The sequence below is a fragment of the Tubulanus polymorphus genome, chromosome 12, assembly GCF_964204645.1.
Source record: "Tubulanus polymorphus chromosome 12, tnTubPoly1.2, whole genome shotgun sequence".
In the NCBI taxonomy this organism is placed as follows: domain Eukaryota; kingdom Metazoa; phylum Nemertea; class Palaeonemertea; order Tubulaniformes; family Tubulanidae; genus Tubulanus; species Tubulanus polymorphus.
In genome coordinates this window covers 3002878-3021647 of record NC_134036.1, presented here as the reverse complement: position 1 = coordinate 3021647, position 18770 = coordinate 3002878, and the positions used below count along the sequence as shown (strand labels likewise).

Here is an 18770-nt window from a genome sequence, read left to right as displayed (position 1 = left end):
ATGCGTACAAATTATCAAATACATAGAATCGACCTGAATTTACCGTACCACGCGGTAAAGTGTCGAATATTACCTTCTGATCCTGTATTTATAGTTTTTAACACGCGCCGTAATTTTACGCCTAAACGGTTTGCGTAGTCAACACTAAACACACCCCTTGTATTTTTCGTCGCCCTTCAGCGCCAACAAGTTACCGGCCGTCCCTTTGAGGTGGTTTGTGCGAAACGTTTTTTTTTGTGTGTTCTGTTTATTCCATGGTCGTCTGATGTAAAAAAAAGAATTCACTACGATACAATATCAATAGTTGGAAATAAAATACGTAGTTATCTCCGCCTAGTATTCAAAAACTCTAGTTGGCCTCGTACCAAATGATTCCCACCTTCATTCGGTAAGGTGGGAAAGTGTAGATCGATCGATAAGTCCGCCGGTAAACTGCACTACACACCTGTGTTTGTTGAATTCATCATCAGTTTATTACCCAGTAAGGACTCCGCTGAAGAAATGTCTCCTGTCTGGGTAGTTTTCATTTGTTTAAATACAATTAGATAAATTTGCAGATACATATGTCTCAAGGGAAGTCCTGAAGTCACTTTTGAAAACGGTGCTGATGAAATGTCAGGTGTTTGTAGTTCACAGTTTTGATCAAAAATACACATCTCACGTGAAGCGCTGAAGTCCTTTTTTTACACAATATGTGAAATCCAGTCGTTCGCCTTTTGAAAGACGTGGTTTGTTCTATGGTATTTGTAGTCCATTGTTGTTTCATTTCCAATTAAAAGAGGTGCTGATAGAATGTCTAATGTCTGTTGTTTGTAGTTCATTTTCAATTAAAAATGTCTCAGGTGAAGCGCAGAACACATGTGACGATCAGTTTTGAAAGCGCGCAGATAAAATGTCTCTAATGTCTGGTGTTTGTAGTTTATTTCCAATTTAAGATGTCTCAATGTGTGAAGCCTATAGGCGGTCAGAAGAATAGCTATGAAATATTGAATGCCCGGGCGGCGCGGCTGCAGCAGATTGAATGTGCGCAATTGTTCCGCGTTTGATATTGAGAATATTAGAATATTTTCCGGATTGATAGATGGGGCTCCCTCTCTCCACACCGGCCGCTGCCGCTGCCGCACCGGGAATCCTTATTAAAAACGTTTCAAACGCGTACGCGAATAAATTATAATCCATGCGTATTGTTTTTGTGTCTGACATGTTAAATAAAGCGTAGGTAAATTGGAAAACGTTTGTTTACATAGTGTGTGTGTGAGTGCGTCTGTATAATGGCTTCTATACGCTGACGCCAGATGTTAAGCGCGATTGCATTTTTCCTAAATGATGAAAAATGACCTTTGAGAATTCTTAAAGTATCGCCGCGTTTAATAGACACGATTTATCGGAATGCCTGATATTTCCCTCTCTATCGCAAATACTTCGGTGGCTGACATTCATTTTGAAAAATGTTTTTTTTTTGTATATACATGTATAGAATTAGATTTGTAGACTTCGAATCAGTTCAAGTTCATTGCTTTACAAAAATTACGATTTCTTGGCGCACATACACAAAATTGCATCGTGAGATTTTAGGATCATCAAACATGCATCTTTTGTGGCAAATAAGAAAAAAAAATTATTTAATATATGGCATGATTTTTAAGACAAATTGCATCGTGGAGAAATTTTGTATTATTAGATAATTTCCGTTATAGATTTGCATAATTTTACCAGTCACGTTATGAACCTTAACGAAAGCATCAGAGTTGTCATAAATTCAATTCTAATATCTTGTTTGTTTTTTCTTTTTTGACGTTGTCATCATATTGTCGATAAGCAATATAGGAATGTATTATTTTTCTAAAATAAACTTTCTTGTTTCACAATCTTTCGCATACGAAATAAGATTGTAGATCTTCTGCAGTGTTCATTCCTACACGCACACACTCGACAGCGCACACTCCCCCGGTGCGCACACGGCTTCAATCGTAACACACGCATTTACATAATACGCCCGGCTTGATGCAAAATCTCGTTTGCAATTAATAAACTGAAGTTGAAGAACAGAAATTGAGTTGTTGCCTCAAAGAGCAATTTAATCGTGACTTTGATTTACACAGGCATTCATATTAAACGAGATGTAGAAGTCTACAGTAGCAGCAGCAGCAGCAGCTCTGCTCGTATTCAAACGCAAACCGTATTAGGGCAGTTTATAATACGGTGTCTTTAGATTCGCCTTCCGCGCTTTCTGGCGTCTTAAACAGCGCAGACAGCACCGTATTTTCTTGTAATATGCTTAATTTTCTCTTTGAAAATTGGAAAGTTCTTTCTATCTCTGTACAACAGAGAATCGTTCGTTCCCTTTGAAAATTGAAAAAGTATCTTATAGCGGTGAATGTCATCAGCAACAACAACAATTTGGGAAATGAAAATATTGTAGAGTTGGTAGTACATGAACCAATTAACAATTATGAAACAGAAATTTAGAAAAAGTATCCGATTTAAAGTCGGTAAACGTCCTATCTGACTTCGGTAGCAACACAAATGAGAAATAAAAATGTCATACACTTAGCCGCATGGTGCCAACAAGTTTGAAACCGAAAGAAGATCATTTCCGCAGACACCACTGTGGAAGTTTCAATAAACACCAACCCACTGTGAGAAAGTGGAAAGGACCACCACATTGGTTCATGTAGGAAATATAGATTCGCGGTCGAACCTCGCAGGAGTGTAGAGGCCACAACTACATCGGCTATCGGTGATACAACGGTTCTCTTGGTGAATCCGTCCTCAAGCGATTGGGACATATAGATACCTTAGCCACATAGGTTCATGGCGTGGACTCTAAATTCGAGTCCATGATTCTTGCTTGGTATCGCCCAAATAAGTGAATTTTATTATAATCCTTGTTATAAAACTTTCAATTTTCCCAATTCTCAGGTCGGAATAGTCCTATAAGTACCGAGTATATTGTGGCGGAGTCTACTTCAATGGATGCGATAGCCACATCCTTAGTAGCCAATTTCCCAAATAGGTTTTTAGCCTTTTTGTTGGTATCAAGAGACCAAAAACTATAGAACCACTTGTATAGAGTCGAGTGTTTGAACAGTAAATGAAGCCCTAGTTACCCTCGGGACGCATCTATTCGTACGCTACTTAGGTATAGAAATAAAGAAATGTAACACCCGATTTATCCCTCGGTACCGGTGCGGCGGCCGCAGCGTCTTGTTATATCTGATAGCCAAGGATTATAGTTCAAATCGATTAATTGTCTTCGTATTATCATGTAGTCCCTGGAGGTGGAGGGGTCATGAAGGTGGCATTAAAAATAAAATCTCATAATGGGATTTTGCAAAAAAATGATAAACTTATAGTAATAATTCATTTCTTGTTTTCTTCTAGAAAATGAATAAGGCGATATTTATATTCCATTTAAAGACTTAGATATATTTGAACATTAGGTGAAAATGTGTGCATGAACTCATGATCTCTGGTTAAAGTTTTCGTAGCTGTGGTACCAAACTTTCGCTTGGTCGTTGTGAGGCTTTGCAAGTTTTCTTTTAAAGTTCCAGTACTTCGATAGGCTTGAAATAACCCAAAAAATGTCGCTGCCAGTCGATGTTCTATCGTTGGAGGGGCCGAATAGTCAACATCGCTATTTACTGAATTAAGTCATTTTGACAGAAGTCAAATTCAGGCAAATAATAGTAAAACCTCCGTCCGGACATCAACATCTTTTTCTAATAATCTCCGAGAATTTTCCAAAGTTTAAAGTCAAGAAGACAAAAAACTAATATATATTCACACGTGTTTTAAAAGGAAGTGATTATATATATGGATGAAAAAAAACGAAATTGAAAACTCCGGTACTTACTGGGTGCTGCTGGGAGTATATACGGATATATCTGATTCTATCTTGCTTTGTTTTTCAATTTCTCGAGGACTTGAATATTTAATCCTTGGAAAAACTATTAAGTCCAGCTGGCACGTCCCGTATACAATTCCTACTGAACTACGTGCGTTTTTTTCCCGCACAAACAGCAGCGTTAAATTGTAAATAACAACTAAATCTCCCTCAATCTGTGACTGTTTGAAAACCAGCGCGTCGGTGGCGACGTCGGTAATAATGCGTGTCGCTCGCGCGCGCAGTCACAGGATATTCTTCTCTTTCCGCTAACAGCGACACCGAACAGACGATCGAGTCTCCGGCACCGCGCACAGCTGTTACGGGATGCGGCGACAGATTCGCCGAGACGATATTTTCAATACGCGCAGCGCCGCGCGATCGGGTGAGAAACCGTCTCTAAACAGCGTGTCCTCGATCGAGTAATCGGGTAGCAATACGTCTATCTCTCCAGTCCGTCGACATGTTTATCTGAGAACCATTTCCGAGTGTTTCATTTCGAATATGATTTAACTCACTGAACTGTGAAACTGGATCCAGAGTCAAATTAGACCTGCACAACCATGGAACTGAATCCAGTGTCAAACTAAACCTACACAACTGTGGAACTGAGTCCATAGACAAATCTAACATAAACACAACTGTGGATGCTGAGTCAAAATAAACCCACATAACTGTAGAACTGGGTACAGGTCAAATTAAACGCACACAACTGTGGAACTGGATCCAGAATCAAACTAAACCCACACTGGTTGGTAGTACTGGATCCAAAGTAAAACTGAACCCATACTCAACTAATCACGAGTGCAGAAATAAACCAGACTGAATAATGTCGTATTCTGGATCCAAAATCTAATATTTCAGTTGTTGAGTTTATCTCTATTTTGATGCAGTTTCAGTTCATGCATCGCATGATGCATTATTCACAACATTATCAACGCTGTGCTCTGTGTTTTAGGTTGAGCGATCGCGGAGTTTGACCTCGTGCGGATCCCGAGAGGGCGAAATATCACAACAATTGACTGATTGATGCATGCGAGGTCTCAAAGGGAATATGATGGCGTGGAGCTGTCAAGGTATACCTGAATTATATATTCCATCTTATTCTGTCAGTTTTCTCTCATCGCACGTCCAAGCTACCGGTATTCACTAAGGTAATTTTGCATTTCCCATTATACAGCTGGCCTAACTCTTAAGTCTCGTACAAATAAGATTGTCTCAGACAAGGCTTTACCCTATTCTTAACCTAAAAAGAAAATTTGGTTTCTGACCAATATTTAAGACACGACCAAAACCTCGCATCAAACTTGATTATATCTTGACGGTATCTTCAGGCTAAGAAGCAGTTTATACCCGCGTCATAAGCCTGCATGTACGAGTTAAAAGTGCTCGTTACATTTACGAGGGTGGCGAAAAGCCCTTCGCGACCGGGCGTCCCCGGAACAACCGCTTACAGGACAAGGTCTTAAGCGTTATGGCCAATCAGGATTTCAAGGGTCAGAGTGAATTGAGCCATAAGGTCGTACGATTCGCAAATCTCAAGGGGTTTTAGCGAAACTCAAGATAAAGGAACAAAGCCATGCAGTATACATAAGGACATACAATTAAGATATACTAATCACTTGGGAAACTGGACCTATCATTACTCAAGAACAAGTCAACCACACTGCAATGAGGCCATACATTCTTAGAATCCCCGGGGGTAGGAAACCCGCCATCATTCGAGAGCAAGGCCACGATATAACTTATTCGAACTTGTCCTTAGGGAGAGGTTCGGCTTGTTCGTATTTTTCGCTGGGAATTGAATATTAATCCTTGGAAGGGACTTTTCCTAAGGGACAAGTGGCAATCTCACACAGTACGGCATAGATTGCCGCGCACAGAGAGGAGGGCAAACTACACCTACACCAAGGATAACGCCACAACGAATAACCATCTTATAGTCGGGGGGGGGGGGGGGCAAGAATAAGGCATATTCAAGGGTGGGGCTTTACCATACCTCGCGAGAGCAAAGCGACAAAGTAGGCCTAGTATATTATATCAGTGCATATCAGGGGGGAGAGGATCAAGAAGAGCAAAGCCATTGCAAATTCCGGCTCATTTTCTACATCTTTTTCTCGGAGATACTTGTTGACTTGTTGCACGTGGTAACAATCGTTTATTACGTCATTGTTGATAGGTCGACAATGTTGTCCTAGAGAACATCTGAAAAGAATTACACTCCGATAGGTTTAATAACATCAGGATAGGGACAGATGACTCCAGGACCAAAGTCCGTAGTAGTAACACGAAGAAGTGGTAAGCTGGTGGCGGTCCCAGTGCAAACGGAAAGGGATGTGTCCACTTAAGAGAGTAGGTATCATTGCCACAACATAATTTTGGTATTTTTTCACCAGTTAAAACTTAATTCCTTAAGTTTGATCTTTCTTCGCAAATTATTCAGAACGGAATAATTTAGGATAGCATTCTAAGGGATTTCAACATTCTAGGGAAGGGGTATCCGGACCCCACGGACACCCCTGGATCCGCCACTGTAAGTCTTATCGTAAGGCAAGAATGGCGACTGGGAGAGGGGGAATTACCTCCATCAATAACCAGGCCATATTCAGTAAATATTCCATTCAGCTGATAGACGCGAATTCGAGTATTTATATTAAGCGGCTGAGTATGCAAATCCCAAGAGTATGCCCACTCGCATCGAGACGAAGAGCGCGCGGAGAGATGAGAGGCAAAATCTGCCAGACCATCACAATGAATTCCATATTAAACCAAATGCGCTTCTGGCCTGTTGAGCCTCCGATGCAGATGTAGTTTAAGTACATTTACACGCGCGGACAAGAGGTACAGATTAGCGCGGGCGACTGAACAGGGCAACCACTCCTGGGATGCCGTGGTCATTAACAGCGAATATTCCAGGAATAGCGACAGAGAGACAGAGAGTTAGATCGTCGTTTAATCTAAGTCCCATTAAGTGCGCGCAGTTAAGTGATGGATGGGCCGGGCGACAAAGCACGATTGATTTATTCTCGATTTGTATTAACAATAACAACAAGAACGCGGCGACCGCCATCAGTTTCAAAGGTTCTTACGGCGAAAGCTTTGATGACGTGATAAAATCGACATCGTGCATAAAATCCGGTCATACTGCATCCTCGCTAGTCAGGATTTGATTGCATCTCGCCGAAGCTCACGCAAACCTGGCCGCAAACCGTTTACGTTGCGGGTCTGTTACACGATTGCAATATGTACAAAAACGTTGCTAAATTTATTGGCATCTAATTTGTAGCTACAGATTATAATTTGTGCGAGCCTACCCTTGAGTTCGTCGGGTAAATACTGATACATATTTGTCATTATTTTTCGTAACCAAATTCAAGTTTGAATATCGTAAAATCATAAATGTAACATATATTTTGCTATGCTGTAATTTCCCTTCATTCTTTGAGATTCTTTGACCATGTTTATCAGCTCTTGTAGTCGTTTCTTCATACTACACCCGGCGCCATCTTGTGGAATTGTAGTGAAATGAATGAGTCTTTTTGCTTACGGTCGTGGTTATAATCATGCACAATGGAATAGAATATTGGAACGATGGAAACCAGTTATCAGTTTTCAAAGTTTTATCTAGAAATGCTTAGAAATCATCGAACATATACGAAAAATTCACAAATGCTCTCTACTCAAGTCAACCCCGATCAGTAGCCGAATTTGCATAAAATTTGCATATGCTTAAATGCATGGAAAACGAAAATAAAAATACCTTTTAAAAAAATCAAATAGCGAAAAATAACTAATACGCTAAATATTAAGTATGCCGTCGTGTTAACCACGCGGATGTGTGTAGGCGTATGGGTCAAAATCGAGGTTGCTCGTGCCTTGTCGACGTCGTTTCAGCGAGCGGTTTGCGAGTTAGCTGCTCGACGAGGCGGCGAAATCCCTGACGCACTGCTTGATCAGTTTCCGGTCGAATAAACCCGAAAAACCAGGAAAACCATCGCTATTTAGGGTGAATTTTAACTTATTTGCCACAATTGACGGTCCGATGGATCCGGATAGGTGATAATGACAGAGAAAGTGACAGTAGCTGATCGAGGAGGGCTGGTAAGTCGTTGTCGTTTGAACTGGATGTTCTTAGACCTGGAATCTCTAGTCTACGTCTACGACAGCAGGTTGTTCAGGTTACTACGTAGTAACTTGTCTCTCTGTCGTGTAAACATACGTATCATGATAAGCCTAATGTAAACATGATGATGACGACATCGTAGGTCACCAAATTATTAGCATCATTATGGATATATTGGCTTTAATCTGACAGTAATGCCTACTACAATCCTATTGATTTGAAGGATCCGATGGGCCTAACTTACATAAACGATTTGCCTTAAAGCGAAAGGCCTATCCGAAAGTATATCTTTGTTTTTACGGCCTAGTAGACCTAGTTAGGATTGACAAGTAGGCCTAGATACACTTTAATGTGGCTCAGGACAAGAAGGTGTTACTGAATTCCTATGCCTATTTCATTCCCTGCATTTGGCCAAGCATTGGTAAAATTACAGACATTCAGGCCTATAGGCTATAGCAGCCTAACTGGACATTCTTCTTAAAGGACTAGGCCCCTAGGCCATTTGATTTAGGCTTGACTTTTCCATGTATTTCAACCTTAAGACTTCCTAACTATTTTCGAACCGGTATCTGGTATGTTTTTAGAGTACCCTCTCAGCTGAAGCTCAGGCGTTTGTTCCTCGTGAAACAGCGACTAACAGTAACAGTGCGGTCGAGGAGGTGCAGCAACAATGTTTAAATGAATTACCCAGTTACATGACGAACTGTTACCCGTTTGTTCAAGGAGATGCAACAATACTAAATAGCAGTCAAAATCTGTAAGTATTCAATGCGCATTCATTTAGATAACTTTCCAGCTGTATATTATTCCAAATAAGGGGAACCAACGTATTGTCTTGTATTCAGAGTAGAGGTAGACTTGACCTTGTCCTTAACTGTCCTTGTGTCAATCGAGGCGTCCTTGATAACCTTTTCACTCCCATATAATTGTGCACGACGTGTAACAGATGGCGTTGGCTTATTTTTGATGTTGCGTGTATGTGGTGACACCTATTCCACTAGATACGAACTATAATGAAAGCGGACAGTCTTCTGCTAATAAATAAACCCCTAGTACCCCATAGTAGAGTCTCTACCCATGAAATTTCGGTCAGAACATAAATGATAGACATTTATTTTTTCTCAGTTACCGGTATCTCGCAAAAATTCATCTTCTTCTTTTTTTTCAGACAAAATCCTCGAATTCACTTTCATCGAGTAAACGGCATACCGAATGCAGGGGCTCAGAATATGCCACCTGGTGGCCGGCCGCGGTATCGCAATCGTATTCCCGTACTACCGAGTCAATCGCCGAGGTTTACTCCTCGGACGCAGTTAGCACCGATGATACAACCTCCAACACCATTCATTCAAGGTACATCATTAAAAACAATTCAGTAAAATTATGATTTGTTACTAATGGCAACCTTCTCATACTCAATAACTTCAACGATTCAGTAATATTATGATTAGGTACTAATGGCGACCTTCTCATTCTCAATAACTTCAATGATTCAGTAAAATTACCAATGTCGACCTTCTCATTCTCTATAACTTCCATGGTTCTGTAAAATCAGTGATTAGTTACTAATGACGACCCTTACTTTTGTTTTTCAGGTACCCCTTCTCCACATATTGTCAGTTCGGCATCATTCCCGGTAAACGCGGCTCTTGCGCCGATTCCAGTCGACGGTATTCCGGCTTTGAGTCCGACAGGGGCGGCCGCACAATGGGTCGCATATGCGGCGACCCCGGCTGAGATTTACGCGGCAGCGTTCCCGGGTGGATACATCGCGGGCGGACGTGAACGTAAAAACAGCAGCAGTTCGGACGGTCGTAGTCGCTCGGGTGGTGCACGCTCCTCTCGCGGTGGTACCTCACAACGCGGGATTAACGTAAGTTCATTCATATTCGGACTGAGCTTAGTGGGGGAAAATAATTCCTGGGAGCATTTTGTAACAATTTAAACCTAGAAATTACTATGATTCACTCCAGGAATTTTGTGTAATCAGGGAAAACTGAGGTGATTTGTTAATGGGTGGAAAGTAGCCTATTGAAATTTGTTAGTTAAAGTTAATTACTACGGTTTCTCATGGTGGTTGTCACGCGGGTTGAAGATTTATCCCTTAGAATAGCTTTGATACCCGGACCTATGAAACCAGCCGGACCAATTATTAGGAGAAAGATTGATTTTCGATTCACGATTCCTTCATGGATACAGTTAAGGTGACCTGTGTATTCTGTTTTATTTTTTTTTTAGCGTAAAAGTTGCCAATCGAGGAACGTCCAGCTCAGCAACGGCGGAGTTGGTAACAGGGCTGGTAAAACGAGCATTGGTATACAAAACGAACCGATCACTGCTGTACACGGAGACCAGCAGGTGGCGCGCCCTCGTGGTCGCACGCTGATTTACGTCGATATAGCCATTCAAACAGGTTAGTAGGGGGAGCCACTAGCAGACTCAAGGAGCACAGATATTGAATCAAATCCAATCATCTAAAACACAGGGCCCAGTAGTAGCACTGATAGTCATTGCATAAATTTGATTAAGCCCAGTTTAATACCATCAAATTTGATCTTTGCCCACTAAACAAGACCAATCTTAAGAGCTATGACCAATTATGAACTTCAAAATAGACCCCTGAGTTTTGACAACTCTAGTAACTGTAGATACAATTCCCTCGGTTCAGCTAAAATCATGACTTTGAGAAAGAAAAATTTTCCTTTTGTTCAGGTATTCATTCGCTTCTAAAAATAGAGATCTATTGATGTATTCGCAAACTTCATTAAAACAAGGAATATTGATTCATTGTTTACAGATTTTCCGGATGAGATTGCCAATTTGACGTTAGCCGATTATCCGAATCGTGGGTCGTCGCGCGACGATAAAATAACAACAAGCGCTACGAAATACCGACGCTCGAAAGGTGAGACGTCGACGGAGGAGGAAGAGGTCGATTCGGACAGCGGTTACAGCAGTCCGTTACATCGACGCAATCAGATATCGAACGGAACTCACGCCGTTCCATTAGACGTTTTAGACTCGACTCGCGACGCGCCAGTCAGCGTACGGTCGTCGTACGAAAGCGCGATATTTTCGATGTCAGTCGGAGAGAGCGAGACGAGTTTTGAGATTACGACCGGAGTAACCCCTCCGAGCGTCGCTGCACGGCGGGTTTCTTCGGAGCCACCAGTTGCTCCGACTCCGCTGACGTATGCGCAACTCGTCGCGAAGCCTCCGCCGAAACCAGCCGTTCATGATATGACAAACATTCCACCAGATGGCGTCATTTCGGGTAATAATACAGACACTGGAGCGTGCGACGAGGTAGCGCCACCTGGAGGTGATCCGAATAGCGGCGTTACGAAAAAACGTCGGCGGCGCCGCGGGCGACGGAAAAAGAAAGGGGATGATAGCGAGGCCGATACTAAAACGGATGCGGGAGAGGATGGTTTGAAGGTCGCTGCGGATCCGGCAGTCGATCGATGGGGTTTGAATACGGTCGTCGCGCCCACGTTACATTTCGAAGACGAAGGCGAATTCCCGGATTTATTGGCATCAAACGAGACGCCTTCTGCTGGTCATGGTGGCGCCACCGCAGCACAGAATGGTGGAGGTCACACGCACTTCAGTTACAGCGACATGTTGAAACACACGGTAACATTGATATCTTTATGCCACGTGATAAATCCTTCTCTAGGGTGTTCAAGGGGTTTTAATGAACCTTTCATGAATGCTTATATGATGTTATTGTTGTTTGCTTTCAGCGGTCGTCCCCAGCGACACCAGTAGCGCCGACGTTGGCCAATCGAGCGAGGAGTTTAAGCGGAAGTCAACCCGGTTCCGAAACCGATCGAACAGCAGGTAAAAATCTTTAAGGGTACCTGCTGATCCGACATTCCGACATTATATTTCAAAGGTTTAGACTGGAAATAAAGGCCAGCTGGGGCAGTTGCTCAAAAGTTGGTTAAAGATAACTGGCAGATGAATACCAATGCAACAATGAACTTTTAATGGTCAACAATCCACTGTTTTACCTATAACCGAAGCAACTGCAGGCCCTGCTCTTTAAGTTTTTAGTTTTGATATTTTGAACATAAGGGATCTGAGACTGCTCTTAAATGTCATCCTTGAATGTAACTGGAGATACCCCAAGTCGAAAACTACAAATTTCATTCTCTTTTCACGTTCTGTTCTCTAGTGCAACCAGCGGCGATGACAACGAAGGAAAGCAAGGCCGTACGAAAAATGCGTAAACGTCGAGAGATCGCGAATGAAGCGGCAGATAAAGAACTTCTCGAGATCTCAATCGAGCAACAAGTGCTGAAAGAGATGAGTATGAAACAACAGCAGACATCAACATCCAATCAACAGAAACCATCACCACAGAGCGGTGGAGCAGGCGGCGCCAGCACCAGTGGTGGTAAAAAATCTAAACAACCACTCTCTTTAAATATCGCAGATATGATCAGCGCTCTGGAGGTTTGTTTCAATTTCTGCTTTCATAAACTTAAGGAAATAAGTGAACCCCTGTTCGTGAAACCGGGCAGGAGCTAGTTGCACAGCCAAAGCTTAACTTGGTCTAATCAATCAAGCAGTTTAAAACCAATCTAAGCCGATTTTCCCCAACTTATATGTTGGTTCTTCTGCTAATGTTACAAATTTAAGGACCATACTTTTTGATATGCTACAGACTGTTACCTGCCTTTGGTCTCATTGATATTAATTGACCCAATTCTTTCTGGACCTATTTTCATTTACTTGAAGTCTGAGGCCTTCTTTCATTATTGAAATGTCAGTAGAGGTGAATATGCTCCCTACATCCCTGAAATGTTTCAATTTTCTTCCCAGAAGCAGCACGAAAAGCAGAAGCATAAAGTGGAAACGCCTCAGAAGCTTTACGGCGAACACCGTAGTCAGGTATGAGAAAAAAATCAGATTTCTTGCACTGTTTAGCCGTTGTAAGAGGCCTAAGTGTACACTTTCCCTGTTATTCACAATAGTCTATTTAAGAAATATCAGTATAGAAAAAATTCTTATCAGAAAAATCATGGTCGTTTACAAAATTGAGATCTTATACAGCAAGGACATGAAAAAATGTGAAAATTCCACTATAGGCCTACACCAATCTCGGCGCTGGAATCTGAAAATTTCACATTCATTGTTCATTTTTTTCTAGACTCACGGCGATAAAGGACATCACAACATTCTCGACTCAACGGCACCGGCAAAACGAGGTAAAGAACGCGAATTGCCGAAACATAAAAAACCGAGCACGTTGAAAAAAGTGATTCTGAAAGAACGCGAACGTAAGAAACGACTACGATTGTTGGAAGACCCGGCGGACACGACGTCGACAGTAAATACAGCATTTACCGGTCTGACGGGAGCTGATATTGACTTATCACAGGATCAGGACGGTAAGATAATCAAATATCGATTAATAAATGTGTCCTGGGATAAGCCTACAGGTGTGGGTGGCCACTGTTAATAGGAAACTTATTGGATCCAATAAATCTGGAAAAATGGGGGAAAACCTGGGATTTTGAAAAATTTTGTCAAAAAGTCTGCGAAAACTTGGGGAATTTGCATATGCTATTGCAGTTGATCAGGTGATTCATGAAAAATGAATGAATTGTTACAATCTAAACCTAAAAATTTCTCCATTCGCTTGCTGCAGATTCACTATGTACAAATATCAACATTCAGAAATTTCTAATGGGAAAGATCAAAAACTCGCTTTGAACCGGCTTGAATTCGTATTCTTCTATTGTTAATTACAGCTGTGAGTTCGAAAGCGTCGCAGAGCAACGATCTTTCCCCGATCAGTCAGAATTCACCGATCAGCATGAGTCCATTGTCGCCGGGTAGTAGTCCGTTGAGTTCCGGCGTCAATAGTCCGATCGCTAGTCTCGGAATGGTCGACATGTCGTCGTCGGCAGCGATGAAAATACACAGTCGCCGTTTCAGAGAGTAAGTCCGCTATTTTGTCTATTCCAAAGCTGGTTTACAGAGGTCAGATTGATGTAAAAATTGATGCCTGGTTGAAAATCTTTTTTTAAAGCTTTGAAATATTGTGAAAAATTGGAAAATAGTGAAAATGTGTGAAAAATTCAAGAAAAGTGCTTCAAAATATTTTGATCCCTTTTTATGCCTTTAATTTCATCTGAATTCAGATTGTGATCATAAACTGCTTATGTTATTTTGTAAATCTGGAAAAATTATTGAAAAATCCTGGTATTTTGTTGTGAAATTTATGCTATTTGTTAGGATGTGAAAATTCCACCAGAGTTCATCAATCTGACACCTGCTCTACATTTCCCTGATTTTCAATTAATCAACTGTTTTGAGAAATACTGATTTAATATTTTTTAATTACAGAATTGTCCCTCTGCCCTGATTTTCTTGCATACTTCGTAACTTTTTTCCAAAATTTCTATAATTCTTTTTTCTCGCAATTTTCACAGATACTGCAATCAAGTATTGGATAAAGATATCGACAGCGGTTGTGTTCAATTCCTTCAAGATCTCGTTAGATTCCAAGATCGTTTGTATCACAAAGATCCGATAAAGGTAGTTGCAAAGTCTACAACTGCAGATCTGGACCTAGTTCCACAGTTTTCTGATTTACACATCCATCTCTTCAGTTAAGATTAAGATTAGTTCATTTTCAAAAAAGCCTCCCCTTCCTTTCGGACATGCCCAATTCGCACTTTTGACTAACTTCAGACAAGAATGAAAAGATCATTCTTATTCCCTATCCCAATTTTTCCAAACTCTTACGCAGACAAATTTTGCCAGTCCTGAGGCTTACTGTGTTAAAACCCAATATTGAGTCAAGTTTTTTCCTAACTGTGGAACTGGGTCCTTACATTCCTGAAATGACTGAAATAAGGTATATTCTTAACGTGTAAAACTGTTTGAGAAATATTTTTAACACCTCATTTGTTGTTGCAGGCTAAACAAAAACGACGTATCGTACTCGGACTTCGCGAGGTGACGAAACACCTGAAACTCAGACGCATTAAAGCGGTGATCATATCCCCAAATCTGGAACGAATTCAATCTAAAGGTTAGAAAAATATAGTAAAACCTCTCTGTTAAACCGAGCAGTCTCCACTTTTGGAGATGTTCACTGTAGGGAGGTTCAGGTCATGAGGAGGTGACATGGGCGACACCTAGGGCGGGTGGCCACCAACCTGGAAATCAGGGTAAAGTTGGGAAAATTTCTTCTCAGGTTGCGCTAAAATCAAATAGTTCTGTCTATGTCTTAGATATTTGACTGGGTTTGGATTCTTAGCAGATCAAGTCAGAGTAAACAACCTGCATGTCCAGGGAATAGTCAGGGGAAAAAGTGGCCACCCTGCTAGGGAGGTACTTTCAATGTTTTTCAGATTTTGGGACGAATGTCATTCATTTAGGGAGGTTTTATAGTAGTAGATGAATTCAATCAAACGATCTTCGTAAGAACACTTACGTAAGATTCATTCAAATTTGTTCTCTGTTTTTCAGGAGGTTTAGACGAAGCTCTGAACAACATAATAAACATGTGTCAGGAGCAGAATGTGCCGTTTGTTTTCGCGTTGGGTCGTCGCGCTCTCGGTCGAGCTTGCGGTAAACTCGTGCCGGTCAGCGTCGCCGGGATATTCAACTACGAAGGCACCGAGGTAAGACTGAAGGAACGAAACTCATAAACATTTTGTATGATAGTTTTCCCTTGATTCTGATTCTTGATTGTCAAAGTAAGCAACGAGGCAGAAAGTACTTGATAGGTAAACTTGTTTGTTTGAAATACATGCTTTTCTTTATTAATGTATGTAAGGCTTCACCATTTTTTAGTCAATTAATGATTTTTAATTTATATAATTCAAGGGGGGATGATAGGAATTTTAAGGGGAATGCTTAGTCAGAATTTTAGATTTTACCCCTGGCCTGGATTCGAGATTTTTTGAATTCATAGCGCATCAAGGAATTCACCGACCCATAGGCTAATACAGTTACGACGATGGAAATACTGAATGATTCGCTAGGAAGGGCCTGTTTCATTTTTGGGCTGATAATCGACCTATTCCGAGCACGGTAGTAGGCCTAAATAAAAAAGGACTTACGTTATCTGTAGCAAAAGCTTGTACTTCATATAAACAAATGAACTTATAAAGTACTATTCATCTCGTTGTATTTATTCTACACCAGGTTACCTAACACAGCTCCTCTATGAATCTTCTTGTCAACTTAGAATTTCCGTTGATGGCATTGACATTTCCTTCCTAATTCTTTTTGTTTCCCTTCCTTTTATCACATTCAAGATTATCGGATTGAGAAGTGACGTCACAAAACCAAACCCACTTCGGATTTTCTGATTTTTCCCGCATGATTTCAAAAGATCATTTCATAGATTTTCACTACAAGCCTCTTGTGGCATTCAAATGAATGACAGACAGTTATTTGTGAAAGTTTAAAAAAGAAAATGTTGATTTTCAGGAGACGTTTCACAAATTGATGGAACTGACTGAGAAAGCTCGCACCTCCTATACAGAAATGGTGATCGCCATCGAGCAAGAGATCAACGAAAACAAAAACCAAATGATCGGCGGCACAGGCGGGGCTTCATCGGGCGCCGGTACCGGCTCGCATCATCATCTATACGCCCATATGGGCCACTCGAGGACGCCGTCTGCGTGTAGCGCCGTTTCGTTCACCAGCAGCATCCTATCGGAACCGATCTCCGAGTACGGCCCGATCGACGTCACTCGGCCTATCGATAAAGACGTTCGTCGCGCCCAGCAACAGATGTGTCATTCTCGTAACAGCAGCCTCGGTAAAATGTCCATCACGGAATCGATTTGCGAAATCGACGAAGGCAACGAAGCTGATACCGAAGATTTAGAGATGAACGCGCCGCTTGTACCGCTGACACCCGGAGCGGCGTCGCTGTCCCTGGGCGCGACGTCACCGCCGTCTCTACGATCTCCGCACGGCGACGCGGACGGTTTCGTGACGCGGTTCGACTCGAATCTGGACGCGTTCTCGTCGTCGTCGCCGGCGCTGCCTCATTTCGACTCGATACACAACACGTCGTTGGAACTGGTGTCGCAACATTCCGGTATCGACGCGCTATCGACGCATTCGTCACGTACGCTCGGTATGACTAGTCCCGGCTCGGGTACGACCACGCCTATTGAGATCGCAGCTACAGCAGCGGCCGCTATAGACGCGGCCGCCGCTGGCGAAAACGAACCGTTATTGCGTCGATTGAAGACGCTGGACGCTGAAAGAATCGAGAACTGGGTCGAGTCGACGGCGTCGCTACAAGAGTTGAATCGACACGACGTCAATTCGTCGTTGTCTTTATCTTGTGATGATAATAAAAACTGATCTTAAGGCTAGAATAAAATGATACCTCGTTTCTCCTAAACGGGTGGGGGTCACTTTTGTCAACTGCAATAAAATGCGTAATCGTTTCATTTATACTGCCGGGCATGTTATTGTCCGTTTAGAAATAATTTTGTACAGGGTAGATAGGCGGCCGGCCGGGTAAACTTTTTAAGTTCAGCAGAATCAAGGTATCAATTCTTTTTAGCCTAACATACAGTTGCGGATCCAGCCTTCAACCGTTACTGGTTTCAGCCGGTACTCGTCGATGAAAGAAGGGTGGACGATTAAATTTGACATTCTCACACGCTCACGGTGGCTGTAAAATTTCTGAATTTTCCGGGGAAGGACCCACTACGCCCTCTGGTGGAACTGGGCAGAACTCAGGCGGGATTCGTGTCTGTTGATGCTTCAATTTCCAAGATGGTGGTGGTCTACTGTCGTAACATCCGAAATCAAGATATAAAGATGGTCGGGTTTGAGCCAAATGAATTGCCTAGCAAAAAAAAAAAAACGTAAAAACTAGCGCCAAAAAAAGAAATAGTCGCAAACTTGAGACTAGACTTGTCCGTTAAACTTGCAGCAAGTTTCGGCTGTGAACGTCGCACTTAGAATACGCAAATTGCCGTAGAAATCATTGCTTTCGATTCTCGATTGGGAGTTGGGGCCTGCGACACGAATTACGATATTGAAACAATGGACGATGATTTTGCGCCGATATCGATGTACGATATGATAGGTATATTATTTAAAAAAATCGATAATATATTAAACCTATATTTATACTGTGTAATATGTTATTATTATTATTATTGTTATTATTATTATTATTATTATTATTATTATTATTATTATTATTTTCTGACGTGGCTCGTTGAAGTTAAATACACAGATTATGAAATGATTAAACGGGCGCACAATATCTGAACCTCGAAAACTGCTTTAAAAATGAAAACGATACTTTGTGAAAATGATGTTTTTTTTTCTGTTTGATTATCACAAATTATGTCCATTCAAATATATGACAAAGTTTATTGAATAAATTTGGTCGTTGGTTGTTTGTTGATGTTGATATAAACTGGTGTCTGCGGTGGCGATTATTTAAATGGAATTTAATTATTAAAAACTTAAACTAAAATCCAAACGACCTTTTAGATATCAGTTTAATATTTTTTTATTAACCTCATCCACAACGAATCATTCATGAAATAAACTGAATTGTGCGGATGTTATTTCTTGACGCAGTCCCCACTATTGACGTAACCGTTACATCGCTTCTCTCGGTTAACCGCGACCATCACACAGACAGACACCAACACAACCGTGAGCTTTAAAACTACCTTCACACACTGATCTACTGAAAAATATATAACAAAGAATTAAAAACTGCAAGATATTAATCATATATAA

At 41.4% G+C, this 18770-nt stretch overlaps 2 protein-coding genes across 2 annotated transcripts in view; both read left to right on the top strand.

The window, feature by feature from the left end:
* LOC141914323 (sarcoplasmic calcium-binding proteins I, III, and IV-like) overlaps positions 1-18770 on the top strand; it is a 119192-nt gene that overhangs the window by 91886 nt on the left and 8536 nt on the right. The window contains exon 8 of the transcript XR_012620773.1: positions 4845-4962. The gene's annotated coding sequence lies outside the window, so the exon portion shown is untranslated. The remainder of the gene's footprint in view (positions 1-4844; positions 4963-18770) is intronic.
* On the top strand, positions 7772-18148 carry LOC141914067 (uncharacterized). The gene is made up of 15 exons (XM_074805341.1): positions 7772-7987; positions 8594-8766; positions 9178-9362; positions 9605-9882; positions 10248-10422; positions 10807-11645; positions 11756-11852; positions 12190-12470; positions 12840-12908; positions 13168-13408; positions 13772-13961; positions 14456-14561; positions 14946-15060; positions 15501-15655; positions 16470-18148. The coding sequence occupies exons 1-15, from the start codon at positions 7949-7951 to the stop codon at positions 17361-17363; spliced, it is 3837 nt and encodes a 1278-aa protein (XP_074661442.1). The 5' UTR covers positions 7772-7948; the 3' UTR covers positions 17364-18148.

Excerpts from the sequence above, each read along its gene's own strand:
- LOC141914067 (XM_074805341.1), top strand. The coding sequence starts at position 7,949 with ATGACAGAGAAAGTGACAGTAGCTGATCGAGGAGGGCTG. Across the intron at positions 9,883-10,247 it reads CCTCACAACGCGGGATTAAC|CGTAAAAGTTGCCAATCGAG; the intron begins GTAAGTTCATTC and ends TTTTTTTTTTAG. Across the intron at positions 15,061-15,500 it reads GGAACGAATTCAATCTAAAG|GAGGTTTAGACGAAGCTCTG; the intron begins GTTAGAAAAATA and ends TCTGTTTTTCAG.